This window comes from Marmota monax, unplaced genomic scaffold (genome assembly GCF_021218885.2).
Source record: "Marmota monax isolate L192 unplaced genomic scaffold, Marmota_monax_Labrador192_F-V1.1 WCK01_AAM20220418_F8-fsc01603, whole genome shotgun sequence".
Lineage (NCBI taxonomy): Eukaryota > Metazoa > Chordata > Mammalia > Rodentia > Sciuridae > Marmota > Marmota monax.
Genome location: NW_026693342.1, coordinates 3,221 through 24,133, shown reverse-complemented (window position 1 = coordinate 24,133; position 20,913 = coordinate 3,221). Strand labels below are relative to the sequence as shown.

The window sequence follows — 20,913 nt, the reverse complement described above, 5'->3', positions numbered from 1 at the left end:
GAATCCTGGAGCCTCTGACTCTTGGGATGAAGAACGCAGTTGTAATTTGGCCCTTGAGCCCAACACCCCCAACCCCCATCATGAGATGCAACTTTACAATGATCTGGAATTTTTCAGTCCTTCCAATGAACCAGGCTTTTTCCCATCTCAAACCACCGCTGCCTCTGGCTGGGCTGCCCTTCCCTCTGTCTTTCCCTTTGTCTATATCTACTCAACTTCAGCTTTTAGGAATGAAGCCTCTCCTTCTCCAGCAGGTGTCTCCTGACCTTGCTTTCTCATCACTCTCTGCCCTCAGGCTATTTACTGTATTGCTTATTAATTCCACCATTCCTCACCCCATGTTCTTTAAGGTCAGGAAGGGTATAATCTGTAGTCCATTTTCATCTTCATTCCATCTGCATAATGCCCACTTCACAGATCCCATTCAGCATGTGTTGTTAAATGAGTGCCTGCTGCAGATAGATACTGAGGCAGCTTAAGTGGAGCTGGGGTTTATGGATAATTAAAGTTACTACGAGGCTGTAGAAGAAATAGATGAAACGATCTGTGCTAGAAAAGCAAACTATTTCTTGGTTTAGCCCAATATCCCTGCTGGCTGCCAGTTTAGACTGTGATAGCTGGTTCCTTCACAAATGGAATCATTCCCTAGTTCTTTTGGCAAGGGCACATAAAACTCCATTCAACACAGGCATAGAAGGGCCAATACAATAGAATGGCTAAAAAAGTCATTTCAAAACTCCTGGTAAACTGTTCTATTTTATAGGCAACCAACTAGGTCACCAAATACTTTAAAATATTCAGAAAACTGGAGTTGGGAGTTGGGCAGCTGGCATGGCTCCAATGTTTAGTTTCAAGAATGCTAAATACATGGGAGTGTTTATAAATATTCTTCAATTCAGTTCTATCTCTTTCTGAGTGGTGTACATCTGATAGTGATGCAGTTATACTCTGTGCTATTTTCTATTCTAAGGACTATGAACCTGGTTGCGTATGTGTCTGTTATACTATTAGGGACTTGTTTTAAGGAATACAGTGCATCCTGAATAGCTGTGCCACCTAATCTGGCGTTGGGGCTTGCCCATGCACCTTGTTCACAACAGTTCTTGAAACTCTGACAGGTCCAATCACTTATGAATACTTCTCTGACAAAAATGCTTCCGATCTTTTCCATATTATCATTTTCTTCTCCTTTCATTTGATATTATGGATATGTGTGGAATGAATTAAACGTCCTTTGATACTTCATTTTCTATGGCTGCAGAGTATTCTATTGCATGAATGTGTTTTTATTTCTTAGCTGACCCTTCTTTTTGATCATGTAGTGTGTCACTATATATTTTGCTGAGATGAGAGTGTGGTATTATTTCATTAGGATAAATTCCCAGAAGTCAAATCATCAGTCATAGGGTATGCAAATTTAAAAGGCATTTGTATGTGGTTTTAAATTGGAAACGTCTTCTTTAGTTCAGAATATTCACAACTTTGTGAGTTTCCTCATAGCAGACTTTTATCTTTTTCAACTACTGTTTCCTAAAACCTTGAATACTATCCATAACATTTAAAAGAGCCAGCCAGGCACAGGAGGATTGCAAGTTCTAGACAAACCTCAGCAACTTAGTGAAATCCTAAGGATTTAGTGAGACCCTGTTTCAAATAAAACATGAAAAAGGGGGCTGAGGATGTGATTCATTGGGTAAAGTCCCTTGGGTTCAATCCCTTTTACCAAAAAAAAAAAAAAAAAACAGGTATAGATTTACTCAGATACTCAATAAATGTTTTTACCTGACTGATGTCTGACTGCACTTTAATTATACTGATTAAGTTAATCACAGATGAACCTGGAGCCAAGTTACCAATAGAATATCAACTTTTCTTGGGTACTGAATTGTGTAGATAAGACAGAAAGAAATAATTCTGTTATTTACCATTTCTTGTTTGTTTATGTTTTCATGCTTAATGCAAAAGTAAATAGGATCTGGGGAGATCTTCAAATAGAGTCTTCATTTTTGTAACCCTTTAAAGAAACTGGTTAATTCTCAACTTCTGCACATGCAGGCAGCAATGTTAATAATAACAGAAGTGTGTGTGTGTGTGTGTGTGTGTGTGTGTGTGTGTGTGGGTGTGTCTGGGGTGGGGTGGAGAAAGATATGAGGATGTGGTCAGAGATTCACCCTCTCCCTTTACCAGCTTAAATTAGTAGCTTAGCTCTTCCATAGTCTTCTGTGATGACTTAAATGGCATAATACTGAATTGAAAGAGCATAATTGCTCTTAGAGTTTGCAAACTAAGCTTTGACAGCAATATATACTCAGAACAAATCCCAGTGTTTCTTTTTAAAGGTGAATTTGTTTTGCTCAAATTGCCTATAGAAATGTGAATTGAAGTACTTAAAAAATCTTTTTGATTTGCAAACTGTTCTTAAGACATCCCACGTTCTTAACACTAGATGGCATGCTAGAGTTAACATACTATTCTTAGAAAAGGAAGCTCACTCCAAAGCTTTAAAAAAGTGGTATTAACCATGAACACACACAAACACACATACATGCACACTGAAAGAAAGAGAGAGAGAGAGAGAGAGAGAGAGAGAGAGAAAACCCAATAAATAAATGGACATGGGAAATAAGAAGACACTTCTCAAAATAATGAAAGGATAAAAGAAACTGAAGTTAAAGACCAGGCATTGTAAAACTTCTAAGCTGCAAAGCCTGAGTTAAAATGTAAAAGACCAGGTATTGTTAAGTTCCTATGCTACACTCAAAACCTGAAATTCCTGTAGCTGTTAGGACAATTCACGGGACTGCCCAGTAGATATTCCCCCTGACCATTTAGTTGTTAAATAACCTGGGCCCTGTGCAGTTTGGCACGTAGGCATTCAGGGCCCAAACCAATCAGTGTGACTGTACCCTCCTTCTTAGGACTAACCTATCACCCCCACCCGACCTGTTCCCGCCAATGAATGTGCTAATCAAGTTTGAGAGTTGTTGTTCAATATTCCCATGCCTCATGATGATTTGCTCTGATGTATGCAAAGCCCCCGCCCTCCCCAAAAAGTGTACTTAAGCACTGCTTAACCTCTGCCCAAGGCTCTTTGCTGCTCTTCCTTCTTGAGTGAGCACGGAGCCCTAGCATGCTGGATCTTCAATAAACCCCCTTTTGCGGTTGCATGAGTCGGTCCCTTGGTGGTCTCTTCCTCCGTCCTTCGCCGGTCCCTTACAATAATAAATACAAATGCCAGCAAACATATAAAAAATGTTAACAACTGTGGCAATTAGAGAAATGCAAATTAAAACAACATTGATGTTTTAATTTCACTCCAGTCAGAATGGCAATTATCAAGAATACAAGAAACAATCAATATGTGTGAAGATGTGGGGAAAAGATACACTCATACATTGCTGGAGAGATTGAAGATTTGTGCAACAACTCTGGAAAGCAGAATAGAACCACCATATGACCCAGCTATCCCACTCCATGGTGTATATCCAAAAGATTTCAAATTAGAATACTACAGCAATGCAGGCTCAACAAATTTATAGCAGCACAATTCACAAGAGCCAAACTGTGGAGCCAACATAGGTATACTTCAAGAGATCATTGGGCAGAGAAAATGTGATATATATATATATATATATATATATATATATATATATATATATATATACACACAACACAAACACACACACATCCCTTGTCGCAATGAAACATACAAAATAAAATTTTAGTTGGAATCCATGTGGTTTATTGATTCTTGAATTTATTTCTTGCACTATAGCACTCTTATTAAGGAAGTTAAAACAATTAAGGAAGTTGAAGAAATGTCTGTTCAGTTCTTTGGCCCCTTTATTCACTAGGTTATTTGTTTTTTCGGTATTAAGAGTTTTGAGTCCTTTATATATATATATATATATATATATATATATATATATATATATATATATATACATAAACATGTATGTATACACATATATTTATATAGATGAGTGCTCTATCTGATTTGTGTGTGGTAAAAATTTCCTATTATTCTGTAGGCTCTCTGTTCACCTCACTTATTGTTTCTTTTGCTGCAAAAAAGCTTTTCAGTTGGAATCCATCTGATTTGTTAATTCTTGATTTTATTTCTTGCACTATAGCAGTCTTTTAAGGAAGTTGGGGCCTAATCTCACATGACGAAGATTAGGGCCTACTTTTTCTTCTGTTAGACCCAAGGTCTCTGGTTTAATTCCTAGGTCCTAGTTCTACTCTGGATTGAGTTTTGTGCATGGTGAGAGACTGGGGTTTTAATTTCATTTTGTTGCCTATGGATTTCCAGTTTCCCCAGCACCGTTTGTTGAAGAGGCTATCTTTTCTCCAAAGTATGTTTTGGGCACCTTTGTCTGATAGAAGATAATTGTAATTTAGTGGGTTAGTCTCCGTGACCTCTATTCTGTACCATTGGTCTACCAGTCTGTTTATATACACAAGGGAATGTTACTCAGCAATAAAAGAGAATACCATCATGGCTTTTGCAGGTAAATGGACCGAGATGGAGGAGATGATGCTAAGTGAAGTCAGCCCATCCCAAACAAACGAATGCCAAGTGTTTTCTCTGGGATGGGGAGCATGGGAGGAAGGGATGAACTCTAGATAGGGGAGAGAGGAGTGAGAAGGGAAGGGAGGGGGCAGGGGGTTAGAAATGATGGTGGAATGTGATGGCCATCGTTATCTAAAGTACACGTATGAAAACATGAATCGGTGTGAATATGCTTTATCTACAACCAGAGATGTGAAACTGTGCTCCGTACGTATAATATGAATCGTAATGCCTTCTGCTGTCATATATTAAAAAAATTTAATAATTAAAATAAAATAAAATTGATAGAATACAGAGAATAGTGGTTACCAGAGCCCGGAATGGGCGTAGGGGAGGGAACATGGCAAGAGGATGGTTAATAGGTATGGGGGGTGCCCTTGGATAAGAGAAATGACTTACTATTAGTATTCCACAGCATGGTAGGATAGCTGTGATTGACAACAATATTAAATATTTCAAAATACCTGATTGGGGGTGTATCTCAGTGGTAGAATAATTGCTGAGTATGCACAAGGCCCTGGATGCAATCCTCAGTACTGGAAGGGGGAAACCTGATAGGGTTTTGAACGTTCCCAATACAAAGGAGTGATACATGTGTGAGTGATATATATGCCAGTTACCCTGATCTGATCATTACGCTTGGAACACAAGTATTAAGATGCCACACTGAAAACAACCCAATAAGATCGATGTACCCATTCACGCTACGGGGCAAATGGCCAAGTACCCCTTAATGTGTTCTGATGAAAGAGAAACTAAACTAGACTTTGGGAGGAAAGACCTGGGTTCTTGTATGGTGATGCTTTTGTTTGTTTGTTTTGTTTTTTTGTACACGGAATTGAACACAGGGGCACTCAACCACTAAGTCACATCCCCAGCCATATTTTGTATTTTATATATATATATATATATATATATATATATATATATATATATATATATTTTATTCTGAGACAGGGTCTCACAGAGTTGCTTAGTGCCTCTCTAAGTTGCTGAGGCAGGCTTTGAACTCACCATCCTCCTGTCTCAGCCTCCAGAGCCGCTGGGCTGTCATCCTCTTTTTTATTTTAGTCGTCATTTTACCTACATAGGCCTCAAGCACATATTAGCAAACTTAGCTTAATTTAATCTGCTCCCTGTATTTTACAGTAATGTTGGGGAACTCATGATTGTAGGGGTACAGAAACACTGAAGACCTTTAGCTATTTTTGTCTTTACACTTTTTTTCCCCGCCCCTTTTCAAGTCTTTGCTACGTATACAGCACAATTCTGAGAAAATATGAAATACAGGGCACGGTCCTGTCCCCTGGAACTTAAGGAATCTGGGTAATGAAACTACTGGAAGGTAATCCACTGTAAAGGTCCCCCAGAGGCAATACGCTGGAATACAAAGGGAAGATTTTACTGAAGTTGCAACAGGGGTTCACTGGATGCTTTGACTACATCCCTTGTCGCTTTGAAACTTACATGTTTGTTTCTCTTTTCCCCAACCTTCTCCTCCCTGATCTTCTTTGCCCTACCCTTCTCCTCCCTGATCTTCTGATTTTCTTTTCCCTAAACTTCTCCTCCCTGTTCTTTTCCCCCTCCCTGATCTCCTCCTCTGGGCTCTTCTTTTCCCTAATCTTTTCCTACCTGCTCTCTCCTCCCTAATCTCACTTTCTCTGAATCGCTTATGAAAACCCCCTGTATAAAAACCCCCTACTCCTGCTGACGTGAGAATCATTGTTTCTCCTTTGCTAGCCAAGCAAGAAACCACCCTTTTTCCTTCTCGAGACCGTTTTCTCTTGCTGGATTGGCATCAAGGCAAGGACAGCTTTCTACACCAAGGACAGCGTTCCACAACGAGGACTCTAGTACAGGATCATGGAGCCAGAGAAGGAGAAGACCGGGAGGCTCAACAGCCAGAGGAGACGGGTCCCCGACTGGCTGATGGGGACGCCCGAGGTAAGGATACCCCCCGGTTCGGATCTCGTGGACAGGCAGCCCGAGCCCAAGAGAGCCCGGTTGTCTGGCATCGTAATGGCTGAAAACTGTGAAATAACCCACGAGCAGCTATGTGAGCTGCTCAAGTATGCAGTTCTGGCTCAACCGGTTATTGAGAGACCCAGGTGGTGCCAGCTTCTGTACGGAAAGCACCTGAGCAGAACAGTGGTTGTCATCCTTCAAGGGATGAGTCAACTCCACTTCTACAGGTTCTATTTGGAGTTTGGATTTCTCCGAAAAGCCTTCAGACACAAATTCCGCTTGCCTCCTCCATCATCTACTTTTCTAGCTGATGTTATCGGGCTACCAAATCAAAGGGCTGGATATCTGCCTAAGACCATGGGAGGATCTTTACCGTCCGCCAGTACAAAACCCGAGGTCGACCTGCAGAATGACCCCGTCATTCAGAAGTATGGCTCTCAGAAGGTGGGCGTGCTGCGATGCCTTCTGACAGAGGAGGAGATGAGAACATTTGACTTTCCGTTACAAGGTTCTCCCGACTGTGAGGACTTTGTAACTACCGGCTGTAATGCGTCTGTCACAGAGAACAGCCCTCTCTTTGGGCTGGACGGAGAAATGTGCATCACGTCCAAGGGGAGAGAACTAACACGCATCTCACTGGTTGCCGAAGGGGGCTCCTGTCTCATGGATGAGTTGGTGAAACCCGATGAGGAGATTGTAGACTACGCCACCTGCTATTCAGGGATCACGGAGGAGATGCTTAAGCCGGTGACGACGAAACTGAAAGACGTTCAGAGGCGGTTAAAAGCACTGCTTCCTCCTGATGCGGTGTTGGTAGGTCATTCCTTAGACGTCGATCTCCGAGCACTGAACATGATCCATCCGTATGTTATCGACACCTCATTGCTTTACGCCAGGGAGCGGGGCAGAAGATTCAAGCTAAAGTTCTTAGCCAAAGCTATTTTGGGCAGGGACATTCAACGTTCGGAAAGGGACGGTCATGATCCCACAGAGGACGCTACCGCGACCCTTGAACTGGCTCAATATTTCCTCAAGTATGGCCCAAGGAAGATTGCAGAACTCAATCTGGAGGCGCTATGGAGAGCCCAAGACCCAAGAAATGTCAGAGAAAAGTTCCAGTACCCCTACAGAGGTGCTTTAACTTGTTTCGATTCGGCGCATCAGAAGCTCCTTTTTGTAACCCGAGAGACAGATGATATTGAACTGCCTTCTCCTGAAGATTGTGAAACTATTAAGTGCCTTTCCAACAGAGAGGTCTTTGAGCAGGCCCGAAGGCAAGTCCGCCTGTACCCCTTCAGCATTATTCGGTTCTCTTTTGAGCCCTTTTCACCTCTCCTCACTGAGGAAGTGAACAAAAGGATGCGGGTCAAGTGGACAGAGATGTCAACTATCTACGCTGGGCCCTTGAGCAAAGATTGTAAACTAAGTGCTCTGAAGAGGCTGTTTAGGAGCTTTGGCCCAGTTCGTACAATGACTGCTGTTCTGGAAACGCATCAGCCTCATCTCTATAGAGTATGAAGTCCTGGAAGCTGCCCAGCTGGCCATCGAGTCCTTGAATGGCGTTCTGGTGGAAGGTGTGTACATAAAGGTGCAGAGACCTGTGACAGAACTCACTCTGGATTGTGACACACTTGTTAAGGAGCTGGAACGAGATTCTGAGAACCGAGCCACTATTTATCTGTCTGGAGTTAGTAAAGATTTCTTAGGACATACTCAGGAACTACCGAACCTCTTTGGTGGCCTGGAAGCTGTGATCGTGCCTCCAGATGCTAAAAGCGGAAGACAGGAAAAATACTGCTTCCTGCAATTCAAAACTTTTGGCAATGCCCAGAGGGCCCTCCATGTCCTCACAGGCAAGGACTGGAAGCTGAAAGGCAGGCAGGCCCTAACGCCCAGGCACCTGCACGCGTGGCTTAGGCGCTCACCACCTGAATCAAGAAGGCCCGCAGGTCTGACAGTTAGACCTCCTCCCTCAGAGCGGGAGACCCTGCAGAACTTAAAGGCGGAAAACGCAAAGAGTGCAGCCCGGCGTTGGAGCCGCAAGATTGGAAGGCTCTACCGAAGCCTGAGCCCGGGTACCCTTTGCGTCATCCTCCTGCCAGGAACCGCTAGCCCTCATGGATCTCTCTCTGGCCTGGGACTCATGGGAATAAAAGATGAAGAAGAGGAAAGCACCGGCCCAAGCATGGGTTTGTGAGTCTCATCCTTCCTGGGCGATGGTGGAGAAGACGGTCAGGCTGCAGCTTCTCCAGAGACTGCTGGGCCTCTTGGTTCAGTGGACGGCTTTGTGTGGGAAGCTGGTGTGCCGGCTAACGGGTCTAATCCATTGACATGGCATGCACAAGCATTCAATGAATGCCTAAAATTCAAGCCTTCCTCATCTTAAGACAGGGTGGGTGGGGGAGCGGGAAAGTAAAACAAAAAAAGACGCCACACTGTGCCCCATGAGTCTGTACAATTACTATGTGCCAATTGAATAAAATATATATACATATATATATGATTAAAAATAAAGAAAAATGGAAACAAAATAAACACAACTTATTATTAAACCAAAATAAATGGAAACGTGTTTGATATCTTCAGACATTTAAAATTCCATTCATGCTATGTGACACTTTAGAAATGTGATGGGATCTGAGTGTTCTCCACCTTCCCAAATCCTTCTGGAAACTTTCCCTAATATATTTAAAATAAATTGTTCTCTGGTTTTGGTTAACTAGAGATTGTTTTTCACAACCAAAAAGTCAGATTGATACAGACTCAAATCTTCAATATGAAGAAATGTGTCAAGAGTCTAAATCTCATATAGACTCGTGAAAATAAAATTTGTAACAATTGCTGGAGTTTTCAGAGAACATTTGGAATTTTCTAATACTTCTGGCCCCATCCAAGAGAAGAATGTCAGTCTTGGGAGGCACTGAAGAAACCATGTCAGTCCTCCAGGAACAGCTTCAGGTATCTTGTCTGTCCCTGTTCTGTAAACGGCTCCCTCAAAGACTTGAGATAAAGTGCTTGTTCATGACTTTAGAGAACATTCTTGTTTCTCACTGCCATTTTTCAGAGAAAGCAGTGATTGTCCTTCAAAGGTCCTTCTGACATATACTTAGTGAGATGTGTGTGTATGTGAGCAAAAAGAATATTGAATAGAATGTGACCTTTATGAAGAGGAACACCTGCAGAGTTCGCTAGAGAGCAAGGAGCCTACAATGTTCCATTTATGGTGCAGTTGTTCCCCTATACCCTAAAGACCAGACTTCCTGCCATAATTATAAAAACAAGTTACAAAATTAAAATAAATAAAACTAAAGGAAAATAGAAATGAGAATTATACCAAAACATAGATAATATGCTATTTGCCCACTAAAGTTGTTGGTAGAAAAATACAATGAACAAAAGAGATAAAAGTATTAAAAAGAAAATAGGAATCAGAACAGTTAATTATAATATAGAGAAAAAAGATTAAAATACATTAAAGGTAAGAGGAAATTTAAAGATTAAATTAAGAGTGGAAGGGAAAGTCACAAGTAGAGACTAAAAAAATAATATGAATCCAAATGGAAACATTATTTTTTAAAAATCTAACTCAAAATAAGATAGAGTAGCAGATTGATGCAAAGTTGTAAAGGCATGTGGTGTCTTTTAAGTAAAAGTAACTAGTAACTCCATTCCCTATGAAGATAAGAAAAACATAAACAACAGAATCAGGTAGCTTTTGTTATAGGAAAGTCTAGTCTCTTGAATGGCCTTCATGAACAGAGAACACTGGGACAGAGAGCAAATTGAGAACCACATATAACCTCCCAGGATATTTATCTTTTTCAATCTTACCTAATAAAGGTAACAAACTGTCTCAGAAAATTGTCCCACCAATTGGGAAAGCATACAGCTGTCTTAATGTTTGCCTTTGTTATTTTAGGTAACCAAAATACACTTTTTGAGCCCCTACTGCATATATGTAAATATAAATCCATTTGCTTTCATATGAGTTTTCTTCTTGAATTTCTTCAACAATCCTTTTGAGGCTCAGTGATTCTACAACACTACATATGTACTGTGTATTAGTTTCATATGGATGCTGTACCAAATTATCATAAACTTAATGGATATGGATATATATATATATATATATATCCCCCCCACACACAAGTTTATTCTCTTAAAGTTCTCAAGACCAGAAGTCCAAAATAAGTTTTTTATAAGTAAAATCAAGGTGTTGGGGAAGGGCTGATTCCTTCTGGAGACTCTGGGGAGAACCTGATTCCTTGCCTTGTCCAACTCTAAAGAGGCTGCCTTCAACTTTTGACATATCACAATGTCTTTTTGCTCTCAGCTTCTGCCATCACATTGCATCTCCTCCAGATCGGACTCCTTCTGTGTCACTCATTATTTTAAAAACTATCTTGGTTCTATAAGGTCATCTGAATAATCCAAGAACAATGTCTATATTTCACAATCCTTAATTTATTCACATCTACAAAGTCCATTTTGCCATGTAAGTTGGCATTCACAGATTCTGGACATAGGACACAGACATCTCTGGGGGCCGTTATTCAGCCTGCTACAGACTGGTCATGTCAGAATTTCCTGAGTAATGGGTATTACTGAGTATATCAGTTCAGTTAATAGAATTGTACCAATGTCAGTTTCTCAGTTTTAATAATTGCTTTAAGATTATGTAAACTGTTAACCTTAGATAAGGGGGTATATACAAAGTTTCTGTATGATTTTGGTAAGATTTCTGTAAGTCTACAATTATCAGATGGTAGGGGTACAGCTCAGTAGCACAGTGTATGTCTAGCATGTGCGGAGTCTTGGGTTTAATCCCCAGCACCAAAAATAAATAAATAGATTAAATTATCAAAAATACAATATAATTGAGTATATAGACCAACAATGACAAAAAAAATTCTGGGGGCTTTAAAAGATTACCAGGTCTTTCTTAGGATTATAGAATCACATTCTGCAGACAGAGCCTAAGAATCTATGTTGTAGACAAGTACATGATCCTGTTTCACAGCCAGTTCTAAGAACTACTAACAATTATGTCAGTAGTATTCCAAGTGTGGTTCACTATCAGCAACCTTGCCTGATGTCTTATTAGAAATACACATTCTCAGGCCCTATTAAGCACCATCTGTGCAGGACATGGCCCCAGACATTTTGTGTTTTAATAAGTTCTCTAGACGATTCTTCTGCACAGTTAACACTGATAAGCACTAGACTGTGTGGTTTTTAAATAATGGGATATAGCTATCACTATCTCCAGTTTTCATAATCTAAGGCTCAGTTGTATGAAATACTCAATGTAACAGGGCTAAGAGTGTGCCAAAACTGGTACAAAATTGCAGGTCTGATGAAAATCTTTATCAAGTTTTCATTTAATTCTGATCTTTCACCTTCAGGCTTTATGTTAAAGTGTTGACGTCTCTCATAAAATGAAAATGCATTACCCTGTGTGGAGATATCCTTTACAGTGAAATGGGATTAACTAAAGATGAAAGAGGTTGCCTGTTATTAGCAGAGGCTTAGGGAATGAGAACCAAAATAATAAGCTTGATGATCAAGACAAAACTCCAAAATCAGACCCAATCATATATTTCAAAAATTTCAGGCAGACTAGATCTTCCTTCAATTGATTATCTTTGTAGGTATATTTATACTTCTTAGATAAAACTGCCAAATAATGACATTCAGAAAAAAATGATTATCTCATATATGAAGGAATAGCCAAGAAGTCAGGTCCACTTGTGTGGTGAAAGGAAGAGTCAATTCCTATTACAAACCCACTCCCTGTTTCTTGGGGCCCAGGACATTCAAAGAGCAAAAGTGAGTGTTTGGTAATGCAACTCAGAGCAAAGAAAGGATAAGACACAAAGATCACTCTAAAACAATGCCCAAGATGGCAGAAAACAGCTAATTATCACATTGATGCTGTACCTGGAGTCTGAACATCTTTCTCAGCACCAACCTAAGGTCCACCCTGTGACAAGAGATAGAACGGAATGATTGACAGCTGATATCAGAGAAGAGGCAGGGCCTAGAGAGAGAGAGAGCAAAGGAGGTTGAAATTTAAAACCAGCCAAAAGAAGAACCAAATTTCCCCTGGTGATACTGTAAAGAGTAGTTAACTGAGGACCCAGTTTTATGGGAGTTGTGAGTGATTCACACTCACTGATGTTGGAAAGAATATGTAGACATAAAGAGGAGAGCCTCTTCATATTCCACCCCACCTGAGGATTCCACATGTGTTGTAAGATACAAATCAAATCTGATGGACTTTTTCTGGACCTAGCTGATTGTAAGGATGTTTAATCATGAGTTGATCCCACATCCTATTCACAACTTTGAGGGAGCAGAAAGACAGATATGGGAGTGCGGAATCTAAAGCCCTAAGGGAGGTTTAGTGAGAAAAGAAAATTAACTTCACCTGAGCCTTAGTTGAGCTTATACCCACCTTGTAGGCCACAGTGCCAGGGCATTGTCTCTCTCTGGCTATGTATGATGTGTAGAAAGCTGGCTGTTTTAGTTAGCTTTTCCATTGCTTTTCATTGCTGCGACCAAAAGACCTTACAAAACAACACAGAGGAAGAAAAGCTTATTTTGACTCATGGTTTCAGAGATTCAATTCATGGTTGGCCATCTCCATAGCTCTGAGCCCAAGATGAGGCAGCAATCATGGCAGAAGGGTGTGGCAGAGGAACACAGCTCAGAACATGGCAACCAACCGGGATGGAGGGATGGAGGGATGGAGGGAGGGAGGGAGGGAGAGAGAGAGAGAGAGAGAGAAAATATTCCACTCACTCAACAGGGATAAAATGTAAACCTCAAAAGCATGTACCAGGTGACCTACTTCCTCCAGCTACACCCTGCATACCTAGAGTTACTGCTCAGATAATCCATGTCAGTGGATTAATCCACTGATTAGATTACACCTCTTATAATCTAAACATTTAACTTCTGAACTTTCTTGCATTGCCTCACAAATGATCCTTTGGGGGACACTTCATATCTAAACCACAACAGTGGCAAACCTCATGCTAAGAGTACTTTCAAATCCTCAGAACCTTTCATAGACTTGCTTATTTCACATCCTCATTTTTTCAGCCCATAAAATTCCTGACTATAGAGAAACCCCGTTGCTTTATGAAGGGACAAAGATGAGGGGAAAAAATCTTAGAAATGATTCTGGGCTCTCTTTGACATTGGTTGAGCATTACCACCTGCAGCCTGACTAGAAAGAATTTTGATGTGCTTTGTAAACCACTCAAGTACTTAGCAGCTCTTGCTTAGGAATGAAGGCTAAAAGCCCATAGAGTGGGAGGTAGGACAAAACATGCTCTCTCTGAGCTTTCCTGACATGCTGGCTGCCTTCCAGGCTACCTGATTAAATCAGAACCTAAATTTGTCACTGACCTGTTTTGCTATCTCTGGTATAGTCAGTAACTGCAATCCCAGTGCTCTGTGAGTTATTTCTTGTGCGTGTGAAATTTAGGTTTATCACAATGTTTTTCATATCAGAATTTTGCAAATAGTGGACTATGCTGCTAGTTATTGCCTAAAGTGGGTAATTACCTAATAATTTGGGGACAAAAGAAGATTGGGAGTGACCAAACAAGGGAAGAAAGATCCATTTCTTTGAATGATTTCTTAAACATGCTACTGCATATTTCTGCTGAGCACACCAAAGCTAAAGAGAAATCAGAAAATCACTGACTGGCCAATATCCATTGAACACTTTTGAAACACATAGTTCTGCACTGATAATAAAAATTCTCGCCCCTGGATCATTCCAGGATCTTGAACCTAAAAAACTCTTAGATGAGGTGTTAAATGCCCAGCGTTATGGAGCAGGGGCTTCAGAAATAAAACACACAGCTGCTCATATCAAAGAAAATACAGTGTGGTGAAGCAAAGAAAAGCAAATCTATTTATACGACAATGCAATGAATAACACAGTGAAGGTAAGTCCAGTATAAGAGCCAGAAGATGGGAAACCAACCCAGAATGCCTTGGCGCAAGAGTAAAATGGAAGAGAAGAGGGCAGGAACAATGACCAAGTTTATTTTCTGTAGTCCAAGGAGGTTTTTGCTTCACGTCATGTTTTCAGAAGGTAATATCTGAGAATAACCTCAAATGATACCTCTGGGTGCTGCAGTCTGGCTGCAGCAAAATAACCGGGGGGTGACGAATAACTTGTAAACGTTGGTACAGCAGGAGTGGGAGCTGTTTATTGCAGGACAGGAGAAGTATTTATACATTCCACACAGCTTATCTAATTAGCATAAACTAGATACATCAGTCAACCAATAAGGAATCTCCATACTTAATGGCTCCCTTTTGATACTTCTCAAACCACTCCATCTGGCATTTTGCCAGGCACCATCCAGACTTGTTTACGAACTCTAAAATTCCCCTGGCAAAATGCCAGGTGTTATTTTGACTTGTTTACAGACTCTAACATCTGGGTTTCTCATTGATAACTTACTCCTTGAGAAAAATTGATTCTTTCAGGAGTCATGAAGAAATAAAGGGACTGTGATAACTTGGATGGAACTGAGGGACACTCTGTTAAGTGCAATCAGTCAGGCACAGAAAAATCAATTACGCATGCTCTCACCAATATATGAAAGCAAAAAGCCCTTGTCCTTTGAAACTCACAAAATAAAATTTTAGTTGGAATTCATGTGACTTATTGATTCTTGATTTCATTTCTTAACTGAAATAATTCTTGAGTTTATTTCTTTTAAATCCTTAACAGCTGCCATTTTTACTGGAGTGAGATGAAATCTTAGAGTGATTTTTTATTTGCATTTCTCTAATTGCCAGAGATGTTGAACATTTTTTCATATATTTGTGGTTTGATTGTATATCGTTTTCTGAGAAATGTCTGTTCAGTTCTTTGGCCCCTTTATTCACTGTGTTATTTGTTTTTTCGGTATTAAGAGTTTTGAGTCCTTTATATAGATTTATATATATACATACATATATATATATGTATACACATATATTTATATAGATGAGTGCTCTATCTGATTTGTGTGTGGTAAAAATTTCCTATTATTCTGTAGGCTCTCTGTTCACCTCACTTATTGTTTCTTTTGCTGCAAAAAAGCTTTTCAGTTGGAATCCATCTGATTTGTTAATTCTTGATTTTATTTCTTGCACTATAGCAGTCTTTTAAGGAAGTTGGGGCCTAATCTCACATGACGAAGATTAGGGCCTACTTTTTCTTCTGTTAGACCCAAGGTCTCTGGTTTAATTCCTAGGTCCTAATTCTACTCTGGATTGAGTTTTGTGCATGGTGAGAGACTGGGGTTTTAATTTCATTTTGTTGCCTATGGATTTCCAGTTTCCCCAGCACCGTTTGTTGAAGAGGCTATCTTTTCTCCAAAGTATGTTTTGGGCACCTTTGTCTGATAGAAGATAATTGTAATTTAGTGGGTTAGTCTCCGTGACCTCTATTCTGTACCATTGGTCTACCAGTCTGTTTATATACAAAAGGGAATGTTACTCAGCAATAAAAGAGAATACCATCATGGCTTTTGCAGGTAAATGGACTGAGATGGAGGAGATGATGCTAAGTGAAGTCAGCCCATCCCAAACAAACGAATGCCAAGTGTTTTCTCTGGGATGGGGAGCATGGGAGGAAGGGATGAACTCTAGATAGGGGAGAGAGGAGTGAGAAGGGAAGGGAGGGGGCAGGGGGTTAGAAATGATGGTGGAATGTGATGGCCATCGTTATCCAAAGTACACGTATGAAAACATGAATCGGTGTGAATATGCTTTATCTACAACCAGAGATGTGAAACTGTGCTCCGTACGTATAATATGAATCGTAATGCCTTCTGCTGTCATATATTAAAAAAAAATTAATAATTAAAATAAAATAAAATTGATAGAATACAGAGAATAGTGGTTACCAGAGCCCGGAATGGGCGTAGGGGAGGGAACATGGCAAGAGGATGGTTAATAGGTATGGGGGGTGCCCTTGGATAAGAGAAATGACTTACTATTAGTATTCCACAGCATGGTAGGATAGCTGTGATTGACAACAATATTAAATATTTCAAAATACCTGATTGGGGGTGTATCTCAGTGGTAGAATAATTGCTGAGTATGCACAAGGCCCTGGATGCAATCCTCAGTACTGGAAGGGGGAAACCTGATAGGGTTTTGAACGTTCCCAATACAAAGGAGTGATACATGTGTGAGTGATATATATGCCAGTTACCCTGATCTGATCATTACGCTTGGAACACAAGTATTAAGATGCCACACTGAAAACAACCCAATTAGATCGATGAACCCATTCACGCTACGGGGCAAATGGCCAAGTACCCCTTAATGTGTTCTGATGAAAGAGAAACTAAACTAGACTTTGGGAGGAAAGACCTGGGTTCTTGTACGGTGATGCTTTTGTTTGTTTGTTTTGTTTTTTTGTACACGGAATTGAACACAGGGGCACTCAACCACTAAGTCACATCCCCAGCCATATTTTGTATTTTATATATATATATATTATTCTGAGACAGGGTCTCACAGAGTTGCTTAGTGCCTCTCTAAGTTGCTGAGGCAGGCTTTGAACTCACCATCCTCCTGTCTCAGCCTCCAGAGCCGCTGGGCTGTCATCCTCTTTTTTATTTTAGTCGTCATTTTACCTACATAGGCCTCAAGCACATATTAGCAAACTTAGCTTAATTTAATCTGCTCCCTGTATTTTACAGTAATGTTGGGGAACTCATGATTGTAGGGGTACAGAAACACTGAAGACCTTTAGCTGTTTTTGTCTTTACACTTTTTTTTCCCCGCCCCTTTTCAAGTCTTTGCTACGTATACAGCACAATTCTGAGAAAATATGAAATACAGGGCACGGTCCTGTCCCCTGGAACTTAACGAATCTGGGTAATGAAACTACTGGAAGGTAATCCACTGTAAAGGTCCCCCAGAGGCAATACGCTGGAATACAAAGGGAAGATTTTACTGAAGTTGCAACAGGGGTTCACTGGATGCTTTGGCTACATCCCTTGTCGCTTTGAAACTTACATGTTTGTTTCTCTTTTCCCCAACCTTCTCCTCCCTGATCTTCTTTGCCCTAACCTTCTCCTCCTGATTTTCTTTCCCCTACCCTTCTCCTCCCTGATCTTCTGATTTTCTTTTCCCTAAACTTCTCCTCCCTGTTCTTTTCCCCCTCCCTGATCTCCTCCTCTGGGCTCTTCTTTTCCCTAATCTTTTCCTACCTGCTCTCTCCTCCCTAATCTCACTTTCTCTGAATCGCTTATGAAAACCCCCTGTATAAAAACCCCCTACTCCTGCTGACGTGAGAATCATTGTTTCTCCTTTGCTAGCCAAGCAAGAAACCACCCTTTTTCCTTCTCGAGACCGTTTTCTCTTGCTGGATTGGCATCAAGGCAAGGACAGCTTTCTACGCCAGGGACCGCTTTCTACACCAAGGACAGCGTTCCACAACGAGGACTCTAGTACAGGATCATGGAGCCAGAGAAGGAGAAGACCGGGAGGCTCAACAGCCAGAGGAGACGGGTCCCCGACTGGCTGATGGGGACGCCCGAGGTAAGGATACCCCCCGGTTCGGATCTCGTGGACAGGCAGCCCGAGCCCAAGAGAGCCCGGTTGTCTGGCATCGTAATGGCTGAAAACTGTGAAATAACCCACGAGCAGCTATGTGAGCTGCTCAAGTATGCAGTTCTGGCTCAACCGGTTATTGAGAGACCCAGGTGGTGCCAGCTTCTGTACGGAAAGCACCTGAGCAGAACAGTGGTTGTCATCCTTCAAGGGATGAGTCAACTCCACTTCTACAGGTTCTATTTGGAGTTTGGATTTCTCCGAAAAGCCTTCAGACACAAATTCCGCTTGCCTCCTCCATCATCTACTTTTCTAGCTGATGTTATCGGGCTACCAAATCAAAGGGCTGGATATCTGCCTAAGACCATGGGAGGATCTTTACCGTCCGCCAGTACAAAACCCGAGGTCGACCTGCAGAATGACCCCGTCATTCAGAAGTATGGCTCTCAGAAGGTGGGCGTGCTGCGATGCCTTCTGACAGAGGAGGAGATGAGAACATTTGACTTTCCGTTACAAGGTTCTCCGGACTGTGAGGACTTTGTAACTACCGGCTGTAGTGCGTCTGTCACAGAGAACAGCCCTCTCTTTGGGCTGGACGGAGAAATGTGCATCACGTCCAAGGGGAGAGAACTAACACGCATCTCACTGGTTGCCGAAGGGGGCTCCTGTCTCATGGATGAGTTGGTGAAACCCGATGAGGAGATTGTAGACTACGCCACCTGCTATTCAGGGATCACGGAGGAGATGCTTAAGCCGGTGACGACGAAACTGAAAGACGTTCAGAGGCGGTTAAAAGCACTGCTTCCTCCTGATGCGGTGTTGGTAGGTCATTCCTTAGACGTCGATCTCCGAGCACTGAACATGATCCATCCGTATGTTATCGACACCTCATTGCTTTACGCCAGGGAGCGGGGCAGAAGATTCAAGCTAAAGTTCTTAGCCAAAGCTATTTTGGGCAGGGACATTCAACGTTCGGAAAGGGACGGTCATGATCCCACAGAGGACGCTACCGCGACCCTTGAACTGGCTCAATATTTCCTCAAGTATGGCCCAAGGAAGATTGCAGAACTCAATCTGGAGGCGCTATGGAGAGCCCAAGACCCAAGAAATGTCAGAGAAAAGTTCCAGTACCCCTACAGAGGTGCTTTAACTTGTTTCGATTCGGCGCATCAGAAGCTCCTTTTTGTAACCCGAGAGACAGATGATATTGAACTGCCTTCTCCTGAAGATTGTGAAACTATTAAGTGCCTTTCCAACAGAGAGGTCTTTGAGCAGGCCCGAAGGCAAGTCCGCCTGTACCCCTTCAGCATTATTCGGTTCTCTTTTGAGCCCTTTTCACCTCTCCTCACTGAGGAAGTGAACAAAAGGATGCGGGTCAAGTGGACAGAGATGTCAACTATCTACGCTGGGCCCTTGAGCAAAGATTGTAAACTAAGTGCTCTGAAGAGGCTGTTTAGGAGCTTTGGCCCAGTTCGTACAATGACTGCTGTTCTGGAAACGCATCAGCCTCATCTCTCTATAGAGTATGAAGTCCTGGAAGCTGCCCAGCTGGCCATCGAGTCCTTGAATGGCGTTCTGGTGGAAGGTGTGTACATAAAGGTACAGAGACCTGTGACAGAACTCACTCTGGATTGTGACACACTTGTTAAGGAGCTGGAACGAGATTCTGAGAACCGAGCCACTATTTATCTGTCTGGAGTTAGTAAAGATTTCTTAGGACATACTCAGGAACTACCGAACCTCTTTGGTGGCCTGGAAGCTGTGATCGTGCCTCCAGATGCTAAAAGCGGAAGACAGGAAAAATACTGCTTCCTGCAATTCAAAACTTTTGGCAATGCCCAGAGGGCCCTCCATGTCCTCACAGGCAAGGACTGGAAGCTGAAAGGCAGGCAGGCCCTAACGCCCAGGCACCTGCACGCGTGGCTTAGGCGCTCACCACCTGAATCAAGAAGGCCCGCAGGTCTGACAGTTAGACCTCCTCCCTCAGAGCGGGAGACCCTGCAGAACTTAAAGGCGGAAAACGCAAAGAGTGCAGCCCGGCGTTGGAGCCGCAAGATTGGAAGGCTCTACCGAAGCCTGAGCCCGGGTACCCTTTGCGTCATCCTCCTGCCAGGAACCGCTAGCCCTCATGGATCTCTCTCTGGCCTGGGACTCATGGGAATAAAAGATGAAGAAGAGGAAAGCGCCGGCCCAAGCATGGGTTTGTGAGTCTCATCCTTCCTGGGTGATGGTGGAGAAGACGGTCAGGCTGCAGCTTCTCCAGAGACTGCTGGGCCTCTTGGTTCAGTGGACGGCTTTGTGTGGGAAGTTGGTGTGCCGGCTAACGGGTCTAATCCATTGACATGGCATGCACAAGCATTCAATGAATGCCTAAAATTCAAGCCTTCCTCATCTTAAGACAGGGGGGGTGGGGGAGCGGGAAACTAAAACAAAAAAAGACGCCACACTGTGCCCCATGAGTCTGTACAATTACTATGTGCCAATTGAATAAAATATATATATATATATATATATATATATATGATTAAAAATAAAGTAAAATGGAAACAAAATAAACACAACTTATTATTAAACCAAAATAAATGGAAACGTGTTTGATATCTTCAGACGTTTAAAATTCCATTCATGCTATGTGACACTTTAGAAATGTGATGGGATCTGAGTGGAGCGAATGAGCCCAGTGGTTATGTGGTTGAGTCTCAGAAACTGGTAAGGCTTGCAGCGTGGCTGACCAACTGACCGAAGGGCAGATTGCAGAATTCAAAGAAGCTTTCCCACTATTTGACAGGAAA

The 20,913-nt window shown here is 41.9% G+C and overlaps 2 protein-coding genes across 2 annotated transcripts; both read left to right on the top strand.

Annotated features, from left to right (window-relative positions):
• The first annotated feature begins 6,436 nt into the window (after window positions 1-6,436).
• LOC124101057 (RNA exonuclease 5-like) lies at window positions 6,437-8,735 on the top strand. Its single transcript, XM_046456758.1, is given in 2 exon segments — window positions 6,437-8,043; window positions 8,045-8,735. Coding segments are annotated over 2 exon segments (2,298 nt in total).
• A 9,001-nt stretch (window positions 8,736-17,736) lies between these two features.
• On the top strand, window positions 17,737-20,329 carry LOC124101056 (RNA exonuclease 5-like). Its single transcript, XM_046456757.2, has one exon. The coding sequence runs from the start codon at window positions 18,029-18,031 to the stop codon at window positions 20,327-20,329; it is 2,301 nt and encodes a 766-aa protein (XP_046312713.1). The 5' UTR covers window positions 17,737-18,028.
• The last annotated feature ends 584 nt before the right edge of the window (window positions 20,330-20,913 follow it).